We start from the raw sequence: 12,306 nt of genomic DNA, 5'->3' as shown, positions 1-12,306 counted from the left end.
ATTATATTAAGTGTGTTAGAGTGATGCAAACAGTTATATGGTGTGTGCGAAAAAGGTAACTAATAACTATTCTCTTCATAACCAATTTCAATTTCCGAATTGTGAACCTTGATGCATTCAATGAGGTCAATATTGGAAAACTGTATTACTGACCATGAAAACATGATGTTTTTCCTCTTGGTATATGAATGCCTAAATCATATCTTTCTCTCCTAGACGGTTGAGTCAGCGGCCAACTGCTGAGGAACTGGAACAGAGGAATATCCTTAAACGTATGTTCCTTCTCATGCTAAAAATAAAACGCCATCACCCAAAAAAATCTTTTGAGATCAGTGTATTTCTTGTCTCTTTCAGCTCGAAACGATCTTGAGGAGCAGGAGGAGAAGAGGGAGATCAAGAGACATTTATCCAAAAAAGTAAGATGGATGACTACATTCAAATGAAATGTTAAGATGGATACCATGGTGTACCACCACTATATTACCACTATGGCAGCATGTACTTTATGAAGCAGCGATTTACAAAATGACCACTTGGGCTTACTTTCCACTCGAGTCAGTTATGTTTTATTATTCCCAGAAAATTATTGAGATAAACAAAATGAGGACCATGTGCTTTGTTTGATTTAAAGGGATCCATGGATAGAAAGACTTGTAGTTATTTTATTTATTTATTTATTTTTCCATTAGCCAATAACAACAACACAGAACAGAAAGTCCTTGTTTGAATATCTAACTTTCAAACTATTAAGAGTCCATACCTTGGATTAAAAATAGGAAAGAAATTTTTTTTTATCCTTTTTTTCCCCCAAACTAAACAAAACAACCCCCCCCCCCCAAAAAAAAACTATTGAAGAACCAATCCACCCTCACCCCCAATTCCCACGGCACATAGCCATATATTATTATCGTTCCCCTTTAAGAACACCGATCAGAAACAAATATGTGCACATACGTATGTACAGTGTATCACAAAAGTGAGTACACCCCTCGCATTTCTGCAGATATTTAGGTATATTTTTTCATGCGACAACACTGACAAAATGACTCTTTGACACAATGAAAAGTAGTCTGTGTGCAGCTTATATAATAGAGTTCATTTATTTTCCCCTCAAAATAACTCAAAATATAGCCATTAATATCTCATCCCCTGGCAACAAAAGTGAGTACACTGCATGGAAACTATGTACATCCCTAAATGTCCAAATTGAGTACTGCTTGTCATTTTCCCTCCAAAATGTCATGTGAGTCGTTACAGGAGTGCTGTCAGCATTGCTGCAGAGACTGACAAGATGGGGGGACAGCCTATTAGTGCTCAGACCATACGCAATACTCTACATCAAATTGGTGTGCATGGCTGTCACCCCAGGAGGAAGCCTCTTCTGAAGACGGTACACAAGAAAGCCCGCAAACAGTTTGATGAAGACATGTCAACAAAGCACATGGACTACTGGAACCATGTCCTATGGTCTGATGAGACGGGCGGGCTTTCTTGTGGACCGTCTTCAGAAAAGGCTTCTTCCTGGGGTGACAGCCATGCACACCAATTTGATGTAGAGTGCGGCGTATGGTCTGAGCACTAAGAGGCTGACCCCCCACCTCTTCAATCTTTGCAGCAATGCTGACAGCACAGGTTACATGACATTTTGGAGGGAAAATGACAAGCAGTACTCAATTCGGACATTTAGGGATGTACGTTTTTTCAAAGGGGTGTACTCACTTTTGTTGCCAGGGGTTTAGATATTAATGGCTATATATTGTTATTTTGAGGGGAAAATAAATGAACTCTATTATATAAGCTGCACACAGACTACTTTTCATTGTGTCAAAGTGTCATTTTGTCAGTGTTGTCCCATGAAAAAATATACCTAAATATCTGCAGAAATGCGAGGGGTGTACTCGCTTTTGTGATATTGTGGTATTATAACGTTTCCCAGGCATAGTTCAAGAATCCACATTAAGATGACAATCTGTGCTTCTAACAAATGGTAAAAAGGGGTTCCAAGTTTTCTCAAAGGACTCAAATGATCCACAGAGTGTCAGTCTGGTTTTCTCCAATTTGAGAAAATACAGCATCTCCTTGATCCAATAGCCTTGCGTAGGCGGGACTGATGATTTCCATCACAAAAGAATTAGCCTCCTAGCCAACAAGGTTGAGAAGTCCCTCTTCAGAGGAGGTAGGCAACGTACAGATGGAGCTACACCAAACAAAGCAGTCAAGGCATTTGCGACAATGTCTACCTCTGTGATCTTTGATAGAACAGTCGGACCAGTATGAAGTTAATGAAGTGCATGACCAGAACATGTGAACATAATCGGCTGGAGCCTGCTTACATCGATCACAAGTAGAGGAAACTGTATCAAATAATTTGGCCAGCCAAGTTTTGGTATAATGCGCCAGGTGTAGAATTCTACACTGAGTAAAACTGTATTTTGCACAAATTGAAGATTTGTTTGTCCTACGTAAAACTTCTCTCCAGACCTCTTCAGATATATTCATTCCCAAACTTGACTCCCAAACCGCCTTCAGGGTGTTTAAGGTGGAGTCTGAGCTGATTTTGTAAATGTTAGAATAGACTGTAGTTATTGCACCCTTTAAAGAGGGCAAAGGTGTTAAAAAGGTGTCCAAAGCAGAGGCGGCAGGGAGTGTTGGGATGCTTGGGTAAAGTGAGTGGACATAACTGCGAATGTGAAGATATCTGAAAAAAATGGCAGTTAGGCAATGAATACTTTTCAGCTAGCTGTTGAAAGGAGGCAAAGGTTGAATCCAGATATAAATCCTCAAGTGTTTCTATGCCCAGCCTAGAACATTTAGTGAATGTTTTATCCAATAGAGAGCGGGGGAAGGCATGACTAGACAAAATTGGAGCCCGAAAGGAAGGGCTTGACCAAAGTAGCCCCTGAATTGGTTCCACATTCTGAGACACGAGAATACCACAGAATTTTGTGAATATGGGGAGTTGGATGACAGAAGCGGTAGACTTATATAGTTCTTAAAAGATAAACGTTGTTATGAGTTAAAATAATTTAATATTGAAACCCCTCTTGATGTTTTCGTTTTGACGTCGTAGGATGGTGACGTCACATGGTTACGCTGCCGAGCTTCCAGAGTATGACTTTAGCGACCTAAACATGTCATCTGTTGAACCCTTCCAATTTGAACCCGAGAGGAACATTAATGAGCATGACAGCAATGTCGATATTTCACAAAACGAGCAGCAAAAGCAAAATGAACAGGAAAGACGGGATGAGACGTGATAAGAGTAGGAGCAAAAAAAAAGTGTCAGTGTAGTGCCAAAATGTGCTACACCGGTGAAACGTCCTACATGAAGCGTATTTGACACCCAAAGTACTACCGTGCACTTTTAGCTTGTTTTGTTTAGATGCATACTGACAGAACATAATAAAGATGCCTTCAGAAAATACTTAAACGTAGTAATATCAAATAAGGGTAGTTTAAATATGCTACGTGACTAATGTGGTCAACAGGTCAACAATCTGCTTTAAAGCTACCACAACAGAACACATGCAAAAAGTATTTTGAGACAATGAAAATGTAATAAAAGACTCAATAAAATTACAAATAGTAAGTACTTGCCGCTTTTAGCCGATGAGCGCATGCGTTGGACATCTCGCCGCGTAAAACGAATTGCTGTAACCCGGTAGCATTCGTCGAATGACCGTGAAAATCTACGTCATCACTATGAGCGTCCATAAAACATGGCGCCCTCCGTAGGTCAAAACATGTACTAAATATTCTAGATTTTTAAATCAATAGCAATATTTTATGTGTTTCTAATAATAACATTTAGTAAAAGAGAACGATTGTGGCTTATTAGAGCCTACAAGTCTTTAAGTCCGAGGTATTCTTGGCGGTTTTCCATAAAATCGGAATCAACTCAAAATTCCATTGATTTTACTGTTGAATGACTTTCATATTTATGTGAACGATGGCTGCTCAAAGTGTTTAAGTATGCAAATGGGAATTTCTTAGACTTCTGATCATGGGGGAAAATCATGCTTAAGCACACAAAAAAATGACAACACGAACAAGCGGAGCCATTTTGAGACTTCAGTTATACCCAAGCGCATACTCACTAATAGACGCGAGCACAGGTGCATGTGATAATGGGTATTAACCCTTAAATACCTGAAACATGAAGCAATTATCAGAGAATCCCAAAATTTGAAAAATAAGGTCCTAAAGAAACCTTTTTTTCAAATTTGTAGTAATAAGCGCTTTAATATCTATGACCCTTGCTAAATCCTGTTTTTTTTTTCTCATGGAACCTGCAGATGCATGTGTGGAGTTCATTTTTTTTTTCCAAAAAGAAATGTCTAAATTCTGAATTAGTCTCAAAATCATGAAATTTTAGGTGTATTAAATGTGATACATTTGGCAATAAAGAGTTAATGATGTTACGAGAATGGACGGACAATCTGGGATACTCACATTGGACTAGCTAAACTTGTACAGGCATTGAAAAACATCTACAGTATGTCCAGCAGCCATTTTGAGGTCAACCAGCGCCCAATTTTGATTAAAAATTGCTAAAAATGATGTCAATTGTTTATGCTTTGTTTGTGCTGTAATTTTTTTTGTTTCTGCTGCTATTGTTTTTGACATATTAATTTCGACTGAAATTTTATTGCAAAAGGGACCAGAAATGGTACCATTTGTTTATGCTACGTTTGTGCAGTAAAAAAAAAAAAAAAAATGTCAGCCATGACGGAGGGGCTGCGATTGACATCATCACTTGAAATTAATATCTCGAAAACGATAGCAGCATAAACGATTGATACCATTTTTAGCCATTTTTAATCAAAGTGGGGGACCGGTTGACCTCAGATTGACCTATAAAAGAATTGAAAATATCTTAAAAACGATAGCAGCACAAACAAAACTTTTTACAGCACAAACATAGCACAAACAACTGACATCATTTTTAGATAAATTTGCATCTGATAGGAGGCCAACTTCACGGAGGAAAAATAAACAGGTAGTGACCCAGAAATGCCTCCAAATCAACAGGAAGTGACCCATAAGTGCCGCAACAGGAAAAGGAAATGATCCCAAAATTAACTCCTTGCCTGGCATTGGCTGCCACTGACGACCATAGACGTCCAATCTGTTTGAAGTGGGAGGGAACTAATGTTCATTCGCTCCCACCCACTTAATTCAAATGCATTGGACCGTTACTAGTGTTAAACTTGTTCCAATTCACAGCTTGTTGTTTTTGCTTAATAGACATTTTGTAGAATATTTAAGAATGATTTTCTGACCTGTGTATCGATAATTGATTTATCGCCATATTGTGAGATCGTCGTTATCGCGAGCCTTGCTTAGCAAATCGTAACGTATCGCGAGGTACCCAGAGGTTCCCATCCCTAGAGCAAAGTCTGCAAAAAGGGAGGAAAACTAGGGGTCGAAGCCGTCAAATCGCACATGAGAGGAGAAAAACAGAAAATTGTTTAGATTTTTTTTCTTCAACAGAAATTGTTGCGACATGTTTTAGTCTTATAAAGCATTCAATTTGACTTTTAAAAGGGTGCAAGAACCCTGTCTTTCCACTGCGATGCACGTAATAAAGGTGTTGTCTTTCCCTTTAGCTCAAAAATGTGTCCAGTCGAGTTTACGTTTGTGGTTAACATTTGGCCCTTCCTCCCTTCTGTAGCTCAGTCAGAGGCCAACAGTAGAAGAGCTGAGAGAAGCAAAGATCCTCATTCGCTTTAGTGACTATGTGGAGGTTGCCGAAGCTCAGGACTATGACAGGAGAGCAGATAAGCCATGGACGAGACTAACAGCTGCTGACAAGGTACCTGAATAATTTAAACGAGTCCAATTCAGTGTTGATGTTAAGTGTTTTTTTTCCCCACAATGTATTCCAAACATTTCAAGAGCCGCCTAAAACAATCTTGACTGGCTGAATTATTTGCTGAATAACTACAGTTGATTCATCTGTTTGTCTTGTATGTCATTCAGGCTGCCATAAGGAAAGAGCTGAATGAGTTTAAAAGCACAGAAATGGATGTGCACGAGTCGAGTCGACATTTGACCAGGTAAAAAACAAAACAAAAACATCTCACAAAAAATAAAATAAAATTAAATTAAAAAAATACAACAGGGATATAAGAGCACAATCCTCTACCAAAGTGGATTGAGTTAACATGAGGGTTGTAAAATATTTCCATATTTTTTCATTCAGTAATTACGGTATTCACACGCGATTTCTACATACAGTGAGGAGCAGAAGTATTTGCACCCTTTGTAATTTTGCAAGTTCACCCAACTATAAAATAGGTAGAGGTATGAAATTTCAATCATAGATGCATTTACACTTAGAGACATAATCTAAAAAAAAAAAAAAAATCCAGAACTCACGTTGTATGATTTAAAAAAAAAATATATATATATATTTATAATTTACTGGGGTTCATAAGTATTTGTACCCCTGAGAATCAGCAATAATTATGACACTCAAAAGAGTTGTCAGTCTACATAAAAAAAAGTCCACCTTTACCCCATGAGTAACCACCCACCCACCACCCGTTTGAGCTCATATTGTCACCTGTGCACTCCGCAGTCAGTCAAAATCCAAATGCTACCATGGGCAAGACCAGAGAGCTTTTGAAAGACCTGAGAGAAAAAAATTGTTGCGCTCCACAAAGTCGGAAAAGGCTATGGGACAACTGGAAAGCAGCTTGGTGACAATGAATCAACAGTTGCAGCAATTGTTAGAAAATAGCAAAGGCTAAAAATGACTGATAATCTACCTCGGACTGGGGCTCCATGTGAAATCTCTCCTCATGGGGCATCACTCATGATGAGAAAAGTGAGGGCTCTGCCATACGCGGAGATTAAGGGGAGACGGGGGGGGGGGGGGGGGGGTATAGCCCCACCCCCCATGATGGCCGAAAATGTAATTGCATGTAATTGACTTTCCATTACACTGAATATAAATTTAAAATGGACTTTGCTGGTAAAATGTTGTCTTTAAAAGTTGTAAAGCAATAAAACAAACAAAAATGAATTAAATGAACCAAAAAATATTTTTATAATGGGTCAAAATTAATTTGCGAACAGATCATGTGACTAGCACCTTAGTGACGGTCATATGCTTTGCTTAGCCAAAACAGCCTCAGGATAAAAGAAACAAGATGGATATGGCGGAAAATAAGTTCCGCTCTCAGACCCTCAATTTGGCCAAATTTCAAAATTGTCCGATATGCATGTGTGATACATCATTGGAAAGCTTAAAATCTAAATTTTCTGGAGGAAGAAAAATTTTGAACAGTAGGGCATTTAAAAAAATAAAATAAAATAACTGCAAAACCCTATCTGGAGGTGGGAGCACGTGAGAGCAGAATTACAGATGCCATGACTTTTACGAGATATTATCGCGTACCTACCTTGTTTCGATCCAAAAACTTCATGTAGCGTGTATCACTGACTGTCAAGACACAGCTGTGAATGGCCACAGCTGGATTTTTGGGGGATTTTATTGGTGAAAATTGGTAATATTACAAGAGTCGAAATGCTGCAATCGCAGACATCAAGGAGTGGTGAAGATTTTCTTTTTCATATATTTACCCTAAAAAAACGTTTTTTATTTGCAATTTTTCTTTGTTTGGATCGATTATTTATCACCTAACATATCGGAGTAAATGCGACAGTTAAAAAAAAAAATACGATTAAGCGATAGTTATGAGGTAGATATCCGTGATTTTTTTTACAGACACAATTTTTTTCATTGAGATATTTGTTTAAAAGTTATGCGAGTGAATAATGTTTTAAAGTCGTTTTTTCTTTTTAAATGAAATATTAGACCTCAATTAATGATTCTAAGCTAAAAATGACAGACATTTTGAATAAGAAATATAATTACCTTCGTTTTATGGCTGGTTGAAACAAAAGCGGTTGTGCGACGTCTGTAAACGGGGGTTTCCAGGGTAAAACGGGAGAAATTAAAAATAGTTTGAGGGCTTAAGACGCCATGAATCTGCTATGGCAGCATATAGACATATAGTTCTATCAAACACAACAGTTGTTTTGGCTTAAAATACAGCAGTTTCTTTTAAAGAGGAGTGCAAGAGCAGAAACTGCTTTTTCAGTATGTGTTTTCCGCCATATATGTAATTTTTTTTCAAACCTAAGCCTTCAAAAGTGACAACAACTACTGAGCGAGAACCAAGGATTGAAGATGTGGACCATGAAATGCGAGAGAGCACTGCCAAAATGGTGAGCGGAGTTTCAGTTTGTCCCCCTAAAGACGCTACTTGTACAACAGAGCCACAACCAGACGTACCATATTCAATGGACAACGTCCTTGGCCAAAAGCATCACTGTACTAAGGATTCTGATTTAGAATTCTCCTAACAAATGATGAGAAACAAAAAAACACTCATTTTCAATGTATGATTATAAATATTCCTGGCTGGAATATTCAGTCATAAAGGATGAAGTCTCCTGTTTCACTAACTGCCATTTTCAAACTCTCACACTCTCACACACACACACACACACACACACACACACACACACACACACACACACACACACACACACACACACACACACACAGAGCTGGGATGCCTGTATTCACGAGCATGGGCTAAGCTACCTACTGAGCATTTATCTTCTCAGTTAATTTTATTGCTGACACCGCGTTTCGGGGTCATCAAGATGTTTTGCCCCCCTGCCACAAAAGTCAAACTCCGCCTATGGACTCAGCCTAGAACTACACGGCAGGAGCCGGAGCTGAAGAGAGCTGGATGCACAGTTTCAAAGGCTACTGTCAGTAGAACACTACGGTGCAATGGTTTCAAATCATGCATTGCTCATAAGGTTCCCCTGTTGAAGCCAGTACACGCGAAGGCCCGTCTGAAGTTTTCCAGGGACCATCTGAATGATGCAGTGGGGTCATGGGAGAAGGTCCTGTATTAAGATGAGACCAAATTAGAACTTTTTGGTGCAAACTTTACTCATTGTGTGTGGAGGAAAAAGAAGGAAGAGTACAATCCCAACATGATCCCCACTGTGAAGTATTTGGGTGGAAACCTCTTGCTTTGGGGCTGCTTTTCCACAAAGGAGACAGGACGACTGTACCAGGCATGAAAATGGGTCAGGGGTTAAAAAGGTGAGAAGGGTGCGGAGGAAATATGTTCCAGTACACTGTACACCCCAACAAAATATTGAGCTCTGTCGACCCACACTGTGTTTCAGTAGGGCCGTGCAGAGACCGGTGGAGGGGCGGGTGCTCGTAGATCAAAAGGGGCACATGAACAAGTATTTAATGCACCTTAAAACAACATAACTTCAATTTTAACCAGCTTTAGATAATAATTGGCTGTGACTGTGACATACTTTAATTGGGAGGAGGCAACAGTGAATAGAAATCAAAACTGTCATCAACACTTTCTGGCTGTGACTCAGTCAGTCTGCCTCTTTTCTTCCTTCAACCTCTGCATCAAAACTTCCTTCCTCAACTTATTCATCTGAGAACAAACCACATCAGATGGTCACTGAGCCACCAACAGCACAGTATTCTCAAAACTATTATTTCATTATTACCCATACTTAACAACTCTAGCACCTAATGATTAATATAGAAAAATAACATTGTAATTGTATTTTTTTCAAATGTAAAGTGCGATGCATTATTATTATTATTATTTACAATTGTATTTAATACCCGACTATCCTTGCAAACTTGTTCTTACCAGGTCTGCTATTCACCCAGCTGATGAGGTATCCACTGCCTTTAGCAGCCTCATCCAACTCCTTTTTTTATCCATCAATCTCCTTTCCCTACGAGCAGTGTTGTTAATAACGGCGTTACAATATAACGGCGTTACTAACGGCGTTATTTTTTTCAGTAATGAGTAATCTAATTAATTACTTTTCTCATCTTGGCAACGCCGTTACCGTTACTGAGGCGGGAAAGGCGTGCGTTACTATGCGTTACTAAGTTGGTTGAATAAAAAAAAGTCTGAGAGAAACGGACTGACGGGGACGAGAGCAGAGCAGGAGTGGGGAAGACGCCGTTGCAACCGCGATGCTAGGTGGCTCCAATAATACCTGACTGCAGCCATAGCCGACAAACTACACCCACATGACACGGTAGATATCATATTATAGAACTAGATGCAAATGGCAGACACTGCTGCATTGCCAACATGTTTTAAGGACTACATGCGTTTGTAAACAGCCGCCATCTTAAAACAGTAGACCTCTCAGGAAGGCCCTGATGTAGAGATCCTTCCTAGCGAACCTAAGTAATTTTTTAAAATCTAAAATGCTCCTAAATCGGCAAAATCTTAACTTAAATCTATCTTTAAATGATGAAACAATTTTAAAACTTACACATGTTTAAAGTAGACAGAAGGGAACTAATGCAATAACGGGAGAAATTTTAACAACTTTAACGATTGATTCACAACTTTAAATGACTTCCACACATAGCAAAGGTTACTAGCTAGTTATCGCAATACCCTTGTGTCTAGTTAAGTGGAGGGTAAAGAATTGGGCTAGGGCCAATTGTCCCCCAAACCCTTTAAGCTTCACATTGTGTGACCTGTGTTGTTTTTTTTGTTTTGTTTTTTTTTTTAGGGAAAAAAAAAAAATCACTAGTTACTTTGCCAAGTAACTAATTACTCTTACATTCAGGTAACTGAGTTACTAACGCAATTACTTTTTTGGGAGAAGTAATTTGTAACTGTAATTAATTACTTTTTTAAAGTAAAATTAACAACACTGCATGGCACTAAATGCGTTAGTAGACAGCCGCCATCTTAAAGCAGTAGACTTTTTAGGACGGCTCTGTTGTAGAGAACCTTCCTAGCAAACCTAAGTAATTTTTTATCTAAAATACTTCTAAATCGGCAAAATCTTGACTTGAATCTATCTTTAAATGATGAAACAGTTTTAAAACTTTCATATGTCGAAAGTAGAGAGAAGGGAACAAATGCAATGATGGGAGCAATTTTAACAACTTTTAACAGTTGATTCAGGGTAAAGGGTAAATTAGGGTAAAGAATTGGGCTCGGGCCAATTGTACCAAAAACCTTCACAAAAAACTTCACATAGTGTGGCCAATGTTTTTTTTGTTTTTTTTTGAGGGGAAAAAAAAAAAAAAGTAATTATCACCAATTACTTTGCCAAGTAACTAATTACTCTTACATTCAGGTAATTGAGTTACTAACGCAATTACTTTTTGGGAGAAGTAATTTGTAACTATAATTAATTACTTTTTTTCAGTAAGATTAACAACACTGCCTACGAGGCATGTCTATGTAATGAAATATAAATATTTAAAAAAAAAAAAAAAAAAGACTCCCCGGTGGCTTTTAGTTTTAAAGCTTTCTTAATTTCTTTCTCTCTCAATAACGATGGAGGTAGAGTTGTGTTTTTATTATTCAATCAAAAAACAATGTTACTTCTATCAAAAACAAAGTTGCTTCAATCAAAATACAGTATATACTTTTAATCCCAAAAACGTCACTTCAATAAAAAAATGGTTTTTGATTGCAAAAATAAATTTGAGACAAAAAAAGCATTTGAAAACTATTTTTCTTGATTGAAACAAATTTTTCCTTTGAAGTGATGTTTTGCGTTTGGGCCACATTTTGGCTAGGACATTTGTGTCTTTATTATTCAATCAAATAAATTGCTTCAAACAAAAAAATATATATAAAAAGAAAATTTTGCACAAGTGTCAATCACCGTTTAACAAAGCCTGAGAGGGTTTGAGTAGGCTCACTATGAAGCATTTAATAAAGCCAAGCATTTTCTAACTATTTTATTCTTGTTTAAAAATAATTTGGTGGGGCAGTAACATGTTTAAAACTTATCATAATTCTTACATTTTGAAGTGCTTGAAAACCATTTATAAATGATACTTTGGTGAAAAAAGTGGAAAAACATGTCTTATATATATGTATCTTTTTTCCAATGTAAAATCTGAATAAATACATTGAGCACGCACAAAAAAATGGGGGGGGGGGGGGGGGGGGGGGTCGCTACTTTGCGGTTTTCACTTATTGCGGCGGGTTATGGTCCCCAATAACCGCGAAAAACGAGAGATCCCTGTATTTCTGAAAAGCTTTAAGAAGCAAGAGTCATTCCCACCACTCGTCGGGCCGGTGTTGTGCTGACACCGGCCGTCAGCTCAAGTCCCAGCCGAAAATAACGCGTCTCGGGCGAACGACGGAAGCGATGCGAGGCGCCCCCCTCCATCCGAGAGCATGCTGCTTAATTTGACTCAACAGTGTGTTTCTTCATTTATGTTACCGCTAAATACACAAGCTT

General features: G+C 38.3%; 1 protein-coding gene across 1 annotated transcript in view; it reads left to right on the top strand.

The window, feature by feature from the left end:
- phactr1 (phosphatase and actin regulator 1) overlaps nucleotides 1-12,306 on the top strand; it is a 60,813-nt gene that overhangs the window by 45,111 nt on the left and 3,396 nt on the right. Inside the window, exons 9-12 of the mRNA XM_057841231.1 lie at nucleotides 217-272; nucleotides 355-416; nucleotides 5,675-5,815; nucleotides 5,983-6,059. Coding sequence (XP_057697214.1) covers nucleotides 217-272; nucleotides 355-416; nucleotides 5,675-5,815; nucleotides 5,983-6,059 — 336 coding nt within the window. The remainder of the gene's footprint in view (nucleotides 1-216; nucleotides 273-354; nucleotides 417-5,674; nucleotides 5,816-5,982; nucleotides 6,060-12,306) is intronic.

Source organism: Corythoichthys intestinalis, chromosome 7, assembly GCF_030265065.1.
Source record: "Corythoichthys intestinalis isolate RoL2023-P3 chromosome 7, ASM3026506v1, whole genome shotgun sequence".
NCBI classification, from domain to species: domain Eukaryota; kingdom Metazoa; phylum Chordata; class Actinopteri; order Syngnathiformes; family Syngnathidae; genus Corythoichthys; species Corythoichthys intestinalis.
This window is presented reverse-complemented; position numbering and strand designations above follow the sequence as displayed.